The sequence below is a fragment of the Cuculus canorus genome, chromosome Z (genome assembly GCF_017976375.1).
Source record: "Cuculus canorus isolate bCucCan1 chromosome Z, bCucCan1.pri, whole genome shotgun sequence".
Classification (NCBI taxonomy): Eukaryota; Metazoa; Chordata; class Aves; order Cuculiformes; family Cuculidae; genus Cuculus; species Cuculus canorus.
Genome location: NC_071441.1, coordinates 3,657,165 through 3,670,881, shown reverse-complemented (window position 1 = coordinate 3,670,881; position 13,717 = coordinate 3,657,165). Strand labels below are relative to the sequence as shown.

General features: G+C 39.3%; 1 protein-coding gene across 4 annotated transcripts in view; it reads left to right on the top strand.

Moving 5' to 3' along the window:
• Nucleotides 1-13,717, top strand: part of LOC104059668 (LIF receptor subunit alpha) — a 91,438-nt gene extending 77,721 nt beyond the window's left edge. For all 4 annotated transcript variants that reach the window (XM_054053700.1, XM_054053699.1, XM_054053698.1 and 1 more), the window contains 6 exons: nucleotides 1,128-1,229; nucleotides 2,840-3,007; nucleotides 3,681-3,842; nucleotides 4,875-4,968; nucleotides 5,519-5,597; nucleotides 6,258-13,717. In XM_054053700.1, coding sequence (XP_053909675.1) covers nucleotides 1,128-1,229; nucleotides 2,840-3,007; nucleotides 3,681-3,842; nucleotides 4,875-4,968; nucleotides 5,519-5,597; nucleotides 6,258-6,896 — 1,244 coding nt within the window. In that variant the 3' untranslated portion in view covers nucleotides 6,897-13,717. The remainder of the gene's footprint in view (nucleotides 1-1,127; nucleotides 1,230-2,839; nucleotides 3,008-3,680; nucleotides 3,843-4,874; nucleotides 4,969-5,518; nucleotides 5,598-6,257) is intronic.

Sequence of the window (13,717 nt, the reverse complement as noted above, 5' to 3'; positions counted from 1 at the left end):
ACAGCTCAGGGAAACGAAATTCAGCTGTGTTGGGACTAGTAGGAACAGAAGAGGAAAGAAAGGACCCCAGTAAGATGTAGGATTTTTCTCTGCTGTCTAAAAGGGCGTATTTTTGCTTCTTAGCAGAGTTTCGTATATAAAGTCTCCATTAGAAAAAACAACTTGGAGGTCTGTACATAGGAAAGTTGTGGGGAAGTGGGACCTGGGAGCAGGGGCAGTACTTTTTGGCAGGTAATTTCAACACTGTGTCCAGGTTGGTTTTGTTAGTGCTAGGTTCAGTTTGTTTTTTCTAAGCAGATAATACAAGGATGTCTGTCCAAGGATGCACTGCTCTGCTCCTGAGCTTTCCCAGGATGCTTATTGCAGCTCATTCGTGGGAGTTACCATGCTGCTAGGGATGGGCTCAAGCTGGCAAATCCGCCTCTGTGCTGAGTCCAGCCAAGAGAATGTTCCAGGCAGTACCTGAAGTCTTGCAAAACCCACTAGAGTTCTGTAGAGTTTCGCAGTGGCATCTTGTTTAGAAAAAGTCTTGAAAGTAATGTATAATCCTAACTCAAGAAAATCCCAGGAAGTAGTAAATTGTTTACAAGTTGTAGTGTCAAGCACCTGTCCCTCTACTAAAATATGTAAACTGGAAATTTGATGATTATCTGTGATTTGTAGCGTCCGTTGGGGCCTGGAATTCATTGTCAAAGTGCTTCACTTTCACTTTTGAGAGTTCTCTGGATTTCTTTTGTACTGTTGCTGTAATAAGTCTGGGTATTTCAAAATGCATTTGTGTTTATGAGGAGGAGGCGGGATCTACATGACTGCTGTGGTAGGAAAGGAAAAGGATTATTTCTGGTAACTTAAGTTTGTGTTTCCCCATGGAAAGAGCAATTTATGCAATTTGAGTAGCTTATTTAGAACCAAAATTTCTCCAGGAGCTAGATTTGCTTACTCCTTCTAAACCACATCTGATGCCATAGCTTTTATAGGAATTACAAGTAGAAATAGTATTTATACTTAACACTGCAGTTTAAGACTGTCATGTTTTAGTATTTATTTATATACAGTCTGTATTATATGGAAGCTAAAAGCATCACTCTTCATAACTGAAATATTCTTACAACAAATTTCTCTTGCAGCATTCTTTAGACCTGGCGTGAGATACAACTTTTCACTATATGGCTGCAAATCCAGTGGATATCAGTTATTGAAAAACATAACTGGGTATATGAAAGAGCTGCGTAAGTGCACTTTATCGCTCAGGATCTTTACAAAGTGAATTTAGACTGTGTCTGTTTTTAGGTTGTGTTGGCAGAAGGTTGAGACCAGAATCCCCATGCAGTATCACCTACCTCTGCTAGCTCTTTATATATAATTATAATACATTTCTCCAGCCACCTCAGTTTCCCAGCATGCAGTAACCCTGTGTTCCTCAGCTTGTGTAGAGGCACAGGGTGTCACAGAAGTTTGCTCTTTAGACAGTGGCAGAGGTTTAATTTGGACTGTAGGGGTAGTCTCACTTCTGCAGGAGAGGAGGCAACTAGTTTGATTTATGAAGTCAAACTAAACTTTTGAGTATATTTGGTCCAGCTCAGCAAATATAAAAGGTATTTTCAATAATTCTGTTTAAAAGCGCTTCTTAGACCAGAACTAGATCCTAGAATACAAGCCACTTTGAGAATTGCCCTTGTATTCCCTCCCACAGCAACCCCATGTGGATAACTGGTTTGATCCAAGGTTGAGTTTTGCTTGCCTGGAGGTGCATTTGTGTCCGAATGCTTTCTGTTCCCAGGAATCTGAACATGGCTTTACCCCTTGACATCACAACCGTCTTGTATTTTAACTACAGCACCCATTTCACTCTGCAGTTTAATGTGTTTTCTGCTAAAATGGTTTGCTTGGAAGACTGAACTGATGACATAATCTGACCCCGTGGAAACGCCATTGTTTATTTCAGTGCTAAACTTAAAGATGAGGTTGAGACAATTTTACCAGAAACTCAACTTTCAGCTATTTGTATCTTTGTAAGAGCCCTGAACAGTTTCCCAGAAGGTTTTTCCTTTTGTGTTCACAACAGATTTGAAGTTTTCAAGGTAAAAGGACAAAGTCTTTGAGGTGCTAAAAATGCATTGAATAGTCAGAAGAAAATTTTGGGGACTGAGAAATGTATTGACTTTGCTCAAGACTATAGATTCATTCTAAAACTTCAGATTTGCCTTTGGACACATAACTATTGAGGCAAAAATAGATGCATCCTTAGACACGAGTTCAGTGCTAGCTGCTATATAGTTACAGATCAATGCCAAATGTCTGACTAAGTCCTGATGTCCATTACCTTACACAGTATCTGCTCTAACACTTTCAGTGGGGTATGGGTATTGGAGTGAGAAGCTGTGTTGGCTGCTAATAGTAGTTCTTTTAAGCTGAGATAGATGTCTGGGACAGGAATGTGGAGTTTGTTTAACTTGAAGACAAGCTATGAAGTCACAGAGTTAAAGCCTTTAAAAGCTAAGTAATTTGTATATTCTGAATGTTTATGCAGTCTCTTGAGGTTTGTTGCATGAAGAAGAGTATTTATATATATGCGTCTGTAAGAAAGCTGCCTACAGAGAGAATTTTCTTCCAGTTTCTGTTAGAAAATAATGCTGCAGTAATTAATAACAATGAGAACCCACCTTTGTAGTATCATCTGCTAAGTCTTTTCGTATGTTCTTGAGAACGCAAGAAAAGTGTTCAGGAAAAGGTTGAAAATGTAGCTCTGAAATAAAACTGATGAATCACTTTCTTAGATTCAGCACTTATTGATAGGATTGTTTCTTATCAGCTTTCTCCTTCATAATTCTCCCCACAGCTCCAAAACGTGCACCAAATTTTACTGTAGAAGAAACTTCCTCAGATTCTATCTTGGTAAAATGGGAAGACATTCCTATTGAAGATTGTCAGGGATTTTTAGAGGGATATCGGCTTTCCTTTGCAAAAGGTGAAAAAGATGCTTTAAAGCCAAGGCTTTCTGAATCAGGTAAATGAAATCTATAGACTGCAGCTTCCTTGCTCAAGCACTTTTTCTTTTTTTTTTTTTTTTACTTTATGTTTTAAATAGTTTGATTTCACTTTAAAAAAAAAAAAGGTGCTGTTATTGTAATTCATTTGCATTATTCACTGGCATAATTGTCCCCTGATATGTGACAGAGGCATTTGAAATAACCAGCTCCTTATGTGGTTAGCATAGCTGTTATTTAATGTAAGGCAAAAATTGCAGAAAACTCTGGCTCACTGAGGTCATAAAGCTGTGCAGTGACTGAGTGTCGGTGTGACCCATTGCCCTGTGTACAGATACTCTGGGTAGATGAGACATGGGGGAGGTTATGTGACTGTATTTTATTGGATATATTCTTCCAGTACTCGTCTTGTAAGGACATCTATGTACAGAACTGAAGCTGAGCTCGCGGTAGTATAAGACAACCAGGAGTGTAAGAAACTAATGTCCGTCTGCAGCAACAACATACTCCTGTGCTGTTTGGTGCTGCATGAGGAAGCAGCATTGCCAGGATTCTTTATTTTGGTTTTCCTTTACACAGACTGTTCTTCAGACTTTATAGACTGACTTCAAGAAAGTCTTGCTGAAGCTGAGGCTGTCTTTGTGAATGCTTTCTCACGAAGTTATGCTTTTCTTACTGCTTCCAAACAAACAGGGAATCCAGAACTTAAAGTTAAGAATATCACTGACTTAACAAAGAAGTCTTTGAAAATACTTGATCTTCAAGGCAAAACAAGTTACCAACTGGACCTGCAAGCCTATACTGCTGGTGGGTTGAGCCCTCCAAACAGCCTCTATGTGGTGACAAAGGAGGACTGTAAGTTGAATATTCCTGTTCATTAATAGCCTTCAGCACAGGGGTTGTACAATCTATATAAAGCTGAGCTTATTCTGAGTTTTTTTGTGGTCCCCTTAGGTGGTTTGTGCCTACAAGTTAATGTTAAATTTGTTTAGTTGGTTCATTTTTAATACAAGAATTGGTACAATTCGGGTTGAAGAAAAAGTCCTTTCCTTTTACAGCTGCCTTGTAGTTCATGGTGATGTATGCCAGAAAAATAACTTCTAAGCTACTACTAAATATGGTGGAGTCTGAACTTAGCCTCCTCAAGCAGCTAGTTGTTTTTGTCACTTTTCCCATGATGAGCATCTGCTAATGCATGGTGAGAAGAAAGACATTGTGGGAATACTTACCCATTTCAGAATTATAAACAGATGCCTCTCTGCTTTGAATTCAGTTTTATCCATCCACTGGCAGAAACAAACCCAGAAAGACAGTTAAAAAAAAAAGAGATTGACTTTGTGGAATGAGGAAAAAAGAAAAGAGTATTTCATATGAAAGACTAAACACTGGGGTGCAACTAAAATGGTCGAAAAATCGAATTTGAGGTCTTTAACACTGTTGGAGGAAGGAAGTGGGTGGGAATGTATCAGAGCTAAACCGTGGGGGTTAGAAGCACGGTAGGCCTTATAAAGGGTGGTGCAGTTTGTGCAATGCATTGTTGGCCTGCAAGAGCCATTACCAGTGATTTGGCCAGCTCAGGTAACCTGCTTTCTGAGAATAGAATTATAGTGGCAGTCATCAGTGACACATGAAGATCTTTGCAGCTAGTCAGAGAGAAATACCTGCTGATTCCAGTAGTTATCACAGAATCAGTTCTGTTTACGGATGGCTTTTTGCCTTTCCGGCAGAAAGGAAGTATATGGTGTACATACACTTCACTGCCACTGCTTGCAGACCTCTGATACGTGACTTTGAAACAGTCTTTAATCTGTTGGAACATACAAAAAGGCATAAAACTTACTGGTAACTTCGGATATGCTTACTGACTTTTCTTTTTTTGTCCCCTAGCCGTAGGATTAATCATTGCAATTCTCATCCCCATGGCAGTGGTTGTGTTGCTTGGAGTGGTGGCCAGCATCTTCTGCTACCGAAAGAGGGAATGGTAAATGCCTGTGTTCAGTTCTGCTATTTTCCTGCATGTGTTTGCTCCTGTGTTAGAGTTTGCCATTACTTTAATTATTCTTTGTTTCCTCCAAGTACCCAAAGATGTCAGTGGGCTTTGTTTAAAGGTGGGTGGCAAAAATACATTTCAGAAGGTGAGGGAGAAATTGAGTTGGAGACAGTAACGAGGAGTATAAAGAATGCAAAAAAGTTTTTGTAGGAGCCCTTCTCTGCTTGCAAATACTTCCCAAGAGGAAATAAGCTGGCAACGTGCTATCATTTGTGAGCCATCCACAAACACTCAGGTAGACATTCCATCTTCAACTTTTTGTAAACGTGGCATATCGAGTTCCCCAGTTTAAAAGTTAAAGAAAATAAAAATGGTTTGCTGTTTTTTCCATTAAATACTCAGTGAAAGTGTGACACTAAATCTTTGTGCCAGATGTCTTCACTCTTCTGAATTAAAGGGAAATGTCCTTACTCCTTGTGGGTGTTTGTAATCTGTTTCAGGGCTTGTTAACTTTTAAAAGTTTGTTCTTCCCTCTTTAAAGGATTAAAGAAACATTTTATCCAGAGATCCCAAATCCTGAGAACAGTAAGGCACTGCAGTTTCAGAAGAACATCTGTGAGGTAACCCTTATTTTAAACCTGGTATCTAAAACTTCTAAAGAGAGTTCAGAGTAGAGTTCTTCTGCAAAATTTGAGTCTTCTGCTCCAGTTGTAGAAAAAACTCTGTGGCTGGAGGGAACGGCACAAATTACTGAGTGAGTTTTGTCAGGTACTTGTTACTGCAGTTTCATGCAGAGTTTGACTAGGAAAGAACTGCTGCATTTTTCTCCTCCTGCACTAATGGGAAGGGGCATTATATGATAATGCTGTGGGAGTAGTGTACCCATCTTACTTGAACTGGTAGGAGAAGTAGAAAGTGTCAAGAAGTGACTACGCTGTGTGCCCAACCTCCTGGTAGACAAAGTAGCTGGAGGTAGATGCAGCATTTAAATAACCATCTGGAATGGGTTATACAAAGCCAGGATTTGGGGAAAGAGTTCTCAACACTTACTGCAAGATCCTGAGTCTCTTCAAGTTGGCTAAACCACTTTTTAACTTTAACGGTTGTATATGATGAGCCAGAAGACTAGAGCTAAACCACTTTTTTTACATTGTACTAATGGCAGTGGGATGAGTACAAGCCACAAGCCAACATACTGGTTTAATTTGAGCAAGTTGTTGCTTTCAGGATTTCCACATCTTTGGCTTAGTCTCTGCCCCTTCTCCTCTTTCTTGCTTTAGGGGAATAAGGCGCTTAAAACACTGGAAATGAATCCCTGTACACCCAATAGTGTTGAAGTGGTGGAAACACAGTCTGCAGCTCCCAAGATTGAAGACACAGAGATGATGTCGCCAGCAGCCGACACCACTGTGCCTGAAGATGGCTCTGACTCAGAAATGGAGAACCATGTTGTTGTGTCCTACTGCCCCCCTATCATTGAAGAGGAGATCTCAAATTCCCCTATGGATGAACCTGTGGGGTCATCTCAGGTTGTTTACATTGACATCCAGTCAATGTATCAGCCTCAAATTAAACCAGAGGAAGAGCCAGAAATAGACTTAGTGACTACAGCAGGCTATAAGCCACAAATGCAGCTGCCTATCAGTGCTGTGAAAATTGAGAGTCGCTCACCTGCAGAGGAAGAGTTGGATAAAAGTGCAGGTTACAGACCTCAAGCGAACACAAATGCCTGGAACATGGACACTCCAGACTCTCCTGGATCAGTTGAAAGCAACAATGAAAATGCATCTTTTGGGAGCCCATGCTCCATTAATTCCCGACAGTTTCTGCTTCCCCCAAAAGATGATGAAGACTCCCCCAAATCCAGTAACATAGGGTGGTCCTTCACACACTTTTTTCAGAACAAGCCAAATGATTAATACTGAGTCCGTGTTGCTGCCTTCTGAATCTGCCTTCTAAATAAGCTCTTACTCCTGATGTTGTAAAGAAAGGAGGAAGAAAAGTGCAAAAGACATGAATTATTCTTGGAGACAGTCAGCAGAGGTTCTGGTGAGCTGAATGTTATGTTTAAGTTAGCAGAAGCGTTAATGCTGCATTTTAGTAGAGGCCAAGAAGCCAAAGTTATAGCAATTTGGTTATTACTCTAGTAAAATATATTGGATATTAGGGGTATTGACTTTAGAGCTCCTGATAATCATAATCAAAGAACTCTGCCTCCTTCACATAGTGCTCCAAGATTAATACAGTCTCATGCAACTTATAACTTGGAACGATTACTTTGCTTTGTTGTAGTTGTTCTAAAACATACATGCTCAAATGACACAGCCCCAACAAGTTTCCTTACTGAAGGTTTCGTTTATCACAAACCTCAGCCTAATGGAAACATGGAAACAACATGGCTGGAAACCATTGAGATGTTTTACCTAGTTATAAACTAAGAACAAGTGAGTGTGCTATTTTTTTTTTTTTCACATACAAAAGGGGATTGTCACTGTTTAACACTTCTAAAGCAACAGCCATTCAAATCTGTTGCTTTTTAACTAGACACTAGCTTCTGTACCTACTGTACAATGTATATTCAATGTTTGACTCAGGGGTACAAACTTGGGGGAAAAAGTGTAACACTGATTTAAACCTCAACGAGAACTGCATAAAGTTTAAAACTTTTTTTTAAAAAAATCTTAGAATGCTCTATATTTTTTCTATCCTTTAGTTAAGGAGTTAATCTTTCCTAATGTATTGCACTAATGTATTTTGTATTTCATAGCTTCAGCTCCAGATCTCCTGCTTCAAAGTGGTACAGTACTCCGTTTGCCCCTACCGTTTAGCAGTCTTTGCACTATACAGTAATGTAAGCCATGGGGAAATGTCTGTCTGCTAACATTAAATATCCAAGCAGTTTAGCACATGAAATTAGAGGTAGTAGTACTAGGTCCTTGAGAACTAAATGCTCTTTGGATGCTCTTTGCCACCTGCTGCCTGGCTGTTCTCCAGTGTCTACCCAACAAGAGCTTCTCTACAAATCCCACCTAGGAGTACACAGTGGGATTTCTCTAGTGGCAAGGAGAAACCCATTTCATGCCACTAATTCTGCCTCTCCTTCACCAGATATGTGATGCAAAGAAAGCTTAAATGATGTACATTTGTGTGCTTAAAGGAGTGTTCAGAACAATTGTCTTTGTAAATGCTCGTTTCACATATGCATCTTTAGGCAGCTGTAGTTGTAACATTTCACTGTGTGAAGTTCAGACTGTTACATACATGAATTTCACTCGCTTACATGAGAAAGTGCTTTCTAACTTAAGTGTTCCTTACTGTAAAACACAGCGGTGAGAGATCACGTTAAAGATGTTGATTAAAAAGGGCCTCCATCAAGTCCTAACCAAATCTTTTTTTTTTTTTTTTTTTCCAATTTCTTTAGATACTTTGTGGGGATTTTTTAGTAAATAAGATGGGGGAATGGCTTTCTAAGTAAGATCTCAAAACAGATAAGGAGGCTGAATTGGCTAAGCTGATAGCTGTAAAGGTGTGAGAAGACCAGGAGGATGGGTAGCTTGGCAGACATTTGGTCTCCAAAACATATGATCTGGCTATCAAAATAAACCCAAGCATTAGGTTACGTCTAATCACAGCAGCAGATGGTGCAGATGTTGGTATGTCTCTGCCTTTTCCATAGAAAAAATACAGATAGCTTTCAAAACTGTCAAAAAGGCAAAACGCTGAATAGCATCCAAATCACCATCAGTAACAATTGGCTGTGTGCCTCCTGGAAGAATGATATATGAAGACAGTAAAAATAGATCTGTCTGCTGACCTGCCAGAGTGCAAGGTGTGTCTGAAAGAAGAGAAAGTGCAGATAAGATTCTGCTTTTGAGGTGGAATCTTTGAATTAACAGAGCTGAACATGAAAAGACAGACAGGCAGTGCAAAGAGCTGGTGTGCATCTGTCACCAGACATCACCTCAGGTGAAAGTTTTGTGCCTGATCTATTGCTGCCTCTTCCTTAGAACACTAAACTAATGCATAAAATACTTAGAACACTAAACTAATGCATAAAATGAAGCAGTTCTGCTCTTTGTGCTTGATAGCTGGAAGATGGCTAAGTCCTAATAGTAACAACCCTTTCCCACAATATTTCTTTTAGAGCAAATATTTTCCACTACTGCAGATTTGGCTTAATGTGTTTATCTCCTACGATGAATTTTAGATTCTACTGCCATATGCTTTTAATTGAAAGCAGAAGATGTCAGGGACAGAGTGTATGGATAAACAGTTTCTCAATGCAGAGGAGCAATCAATATTGTATGGTGATTCAAACAAAAAAACCCCTCGGTAGCGGAATAGCTGATCATGAAGGATAAACGTGCTTTCGTATGACTGTGTATTGCAAGAAAGAAAACCAAACTCAAGTTTGAAAGTAATAGCAAATTTAATTTGGCAGACTGGAAGACAGGGCAGCTGCAGAGGGCGCAGAGCTCACAGGAAACAGCCTAACACCCTTTGCAGTGCTCCCATAAACACAACGATCACATACTGAGGTTTTCCTTTGTGCTGCTCTTCCTATTTGATGAAGAAATTTAAAATTGCCTTGTGATTAGGTAGAGGAAAGGTCCACAAATACAGGGTCTGCCTTGTTGTTATCAAAGCACTCTTGTATCATTATCCATCACTTTTTTTAAAAAAAAAAAAGCAAACAACTTTGACTATACATTTTGTTTGACTGGTGTTCTGACTTCCAGGATGCAGAGCAGAAAAGTCTGTTAACAGCAGTGGCTCACCGTATGCATCATCTTGTATCCATAGCAGAAGAATGGGGTGAATGGAGGAGAAACACAGGCTTGTGCAGCATATGTAGCATCATTTACTGTTGCTTAATGGTTATGAACCAGTAAGCAGTTCATTCCAGCACTTGCAATTCAGCTGCTTCACCTCTGTGGTTTCCTTTGAGCCTATTCAGTGCTGGCAGTGAGGACTCTGTTCAAATGTCTGTCTTAACTCCAAATACCAAATGGGTATCAAGAGGGTGTGTGCTAATTTAGTAACCACGTGAAAATGCACCTCAGTGCATGGAGCGGTGAGAATGAGTGTCAAGGAGTGTCAGGGAACAGACTTGCTTTTTGAGCCCAAGTGTCTCTTAAACCAGTGAAGCATCTTTAGGAATGTCTTCTTACCGAACTTGCTTTCAAAGCACAGTGCTGTTCAGCTTCTAAATGCATTGATAACTAATGTAAGACTAAAACTTTAGGCTTCAGAGGGGATTGTACTCATATTAGTGCCTTTGGGCTTCCTGGTGAGCCTCTTCAGTCAAATGGTTTCTGAAACATATTGTAGGAAACTTAAAAGACTGCATTTCCTAACCATCATTTTCTGAAAGGTTTTATTCCTACATTTAAAGTCTATTTTGCTTTTCTTCATTTGCCTGTTTGCTTTTTTTCTAGAAGAATAGAAAATTCAGCTTTTTTAAAAAAACAAACAGAACAAAAAAAAAAAACCAGCTTACAGAAGGGATGCGACCAGAAGGGATTGTGTCCAAAATGTTGTTACTCCTAACTTAGTGCTTCAATCCTCAAGTTGGATCACTGTTTGGAGGTGTAGGGTGTTAATGCCAAGCAATTTCTTTCTGAAGCAAGTCATCGGTGCTGCTGCTTTTTAATTTTTGAGCCATGCCTGCCATATGTGACAATTTGGGGGTTGTGATGGGTTTTCGTACCATTCATTGTTATGTGTGGAACATCAGTCACATTTGATGTAACATCCTGCACTCTCCTATTTGACACGTTCATTATTTTTTGTTGATCTGACACGTAGGAGGATCTGGGATCCTGGTTTTGTGTTAAACTTTGGGGTGGTAGATCGGCATGTGATATACCTCACAAAACTTCTAGTTAATATGTCAACAAAATAGTAAGCTAATGTTACAGGCAGGCTAGTGAATTACCTCCGCTGCTATGCAGGGCTGCATAGGCAAACTTAGGACCCAATGACTGACATTTGCTGTGGTAGCTGTCTTTATTACCTGTAGTTGCTGCTTTCGTGAGTAAAGCATTTCCAAAGGGAACCAGTAGCCACGTTATCTGTCATAGAACAATTGGTGAATGTGGCATCTTTGGATTATGTGGGGACCAGAGCTTTCCCCTGCTGGGAACACAGCAGCAGCAAGCTCCTGCTGACCTTGAGTTTCAGGCTGCTCTGAAGAGGCATGTTCAAGCTGCCTTGGTTTTTTTTTTTTCCTGGTAAGTTTAGCTGGGTGAAGCTTAGGGACGTGTTGTTTCCTGTGATGTCCTCCAGGACACTCAGTTGAATATGAATAGTAGCAAAAATGAAGGCCATGGGATGCATTGGAGGGAGAAGGTGTCTAGACATCACTCTGAAAAGGCAATGAGAAACCACGTGCTCTATTTTTACCCACATATTGCTTTGTAAATAGAATATTTGTATACCTACAAGTGGATAGAAATATAGTGAAAGAGTTTGAAATACGTAAGAAAAATGTAACATTTAAAGAACCAGAGTGCTAACAAGACTCTGTGTAATATAAATCTATCAGGAGCTTACCATGTAAATAGCATCTTCTGTTCTGCCACAGACTTTTGACGAAGACTTCAATGCAAATGGCATGAGGATTTTAACAATAAGAAAAGTTGTAACTCCTTATGCACATATGTGCTTATATTATTATGTACCTATGTGCATATTGCAGAGGAAGTTGACTTGCAATTCCCAAAGCGATTTTCTTGGATTCTTGTACTTAAATGTGTGGCCTCTAAGGTGCAGTTTTGTTCAGATGAAGGAGCTGCCATTTGCACTTGCCTGGACACACTACTCAGGAGTTTGTACTGCTGTGCAGTAAGCAGTGTCCTGTGTGGCCGATGCTCAGAGATGCTGTAGGGAGTTCACAAGATTTGTTGTTGGCTTTTTCTTTGCCTTTTCTTTAGGAAGCCTGGGAACACAGTCCCAGACCCCACATACCAGCTAAAAAAATGCTGGAGTGTTTAAAAACTAATTTCATTATGCTTAAATTTTTAAATAGGTCCTTAGAAGCTTCAAAACAGTTTCTTCCCTAAGAATTTTCTTTCTTCTTCTCCCCCATTTACATAACTCTGGATTTTCCCCAGTGTTTCTAAGATAGTCAGTGTTTTGTTTCCTCTTTTGCATGTTATGCAAACAAAGCTCAGATGATGTTGGCAGGGGTTTCTGTAATTTTACAAGTTGTCCCAGGGTGCATGACAATACTTTTTCCCTGCAAAAATGTCTATTAATTCCTTCTGCTTCTACAACCGAAAAGTCTCCAGAGAAATTCTGCGTTTTGGAGGGCAGGGGCTCGGCATCCCTGGTGACTTGGTCTAATGACAAGCTGCTGCGTGAGAGGATGTGGTTAATTCCTCTCCGGTCTCACCCTCTCCTTGTGCCAGCTTTCCAGGAGATCTTGTGATGCAGTGGAGCCAATGGCGTCCTTATTTTTTAATGTGATACCTAACAGAATCTCTAGGTAGTTTTTTGGATGGTCCCAAATCTGCATTTCAACTGTTGCTACATGAAAGCAAGCTCCAGTGGAAGCATCTGCACGGCTTCCATGAGAAGGTTAATACCTTTGCAACTCATTTGCTCTCATGTGCAATATGTAGTAAGTAAAATTTACCCAGGGGCAAAGGAAAAAATTAAATGCTCTCATTTTCATTATTTGGGTTGAGAAAAATGCAAAAAAGACATTTCTCAAGCAGGGCAAAGCAAAACAGAAATTGATAAGGCCTCGCACTTCTTGGTAGTAATACAATAACAAAAGAATCCTTGAACGTCACTTTGTCAATGTTTCCTTAATGTAATTCAGGAGTGGCTGAGGATGAATATTTTAGGCTTCATATCATGTCCAAAAAGTTTGCGAAGCAGGGGATAGCAAAAAAAAGAGAAGATAGCTGAATCAACTCATGTCTCAAATCCTACCCAAGTAATTTGAACTTTGATTGTTTTGTGGCAAGCAAAACAGTGAAGCTGGTGGAGTCATGCAGGTCACCTGGAAAAAAAGCCCAACATTGTACTATAATGCTGTAACTTTTAAAATGTATACTGTGAACAGGTTTAATGGTTTTTTTTAGCTTTTTTATACCATATTTTTTTACAGCTTAAATAATGTTTAGAAATGTTTTTATGTTCTGTTTTCATGAAGATTTTAATGGACTTCTGTTTAATACTGGTGAAAATATTGTTTGCCAAGTTGAAATAGTCATCTGTAGAAATTAATTCTGAGAATAAATCAATAAATCAGGCTGACAAAGGAGTCTTCCTAACACACTAAATCTAATCAGTCATTTAACATATTTCTGTTGCTGAGTGATCAACTGAAGTTTTCTGGCTTCCAAATCCACTATTGAAAAAATATTTCTTTCGTAATTTAAGCAAGATCGTCATGAGGCAGTTTAATAGTGTTGTAGTATACGAAGTAAAGTACTGATTCAACGGAGTGTTATCAACGTGAAAATTTAGTAGCTAAGCGACTAAACAAATGCATGCTTGAAAAAAGAACGTATGGGATCATAATGGGGAAATAATGTTCCAGTGTGGCAGATAACATTTAAGACTAACCCAACACTACAATACCAACTTTGCATACATTTTAAACCTCGTTTGCTTGACTGTTGTAACTCCTATTGTATGGCTTGGTTGTCTAAAAATACGCATGTATTTAACAATTTTATCACAGTACTGCCATGAAATTTAATAAATATATTTTCTTACACTCTTA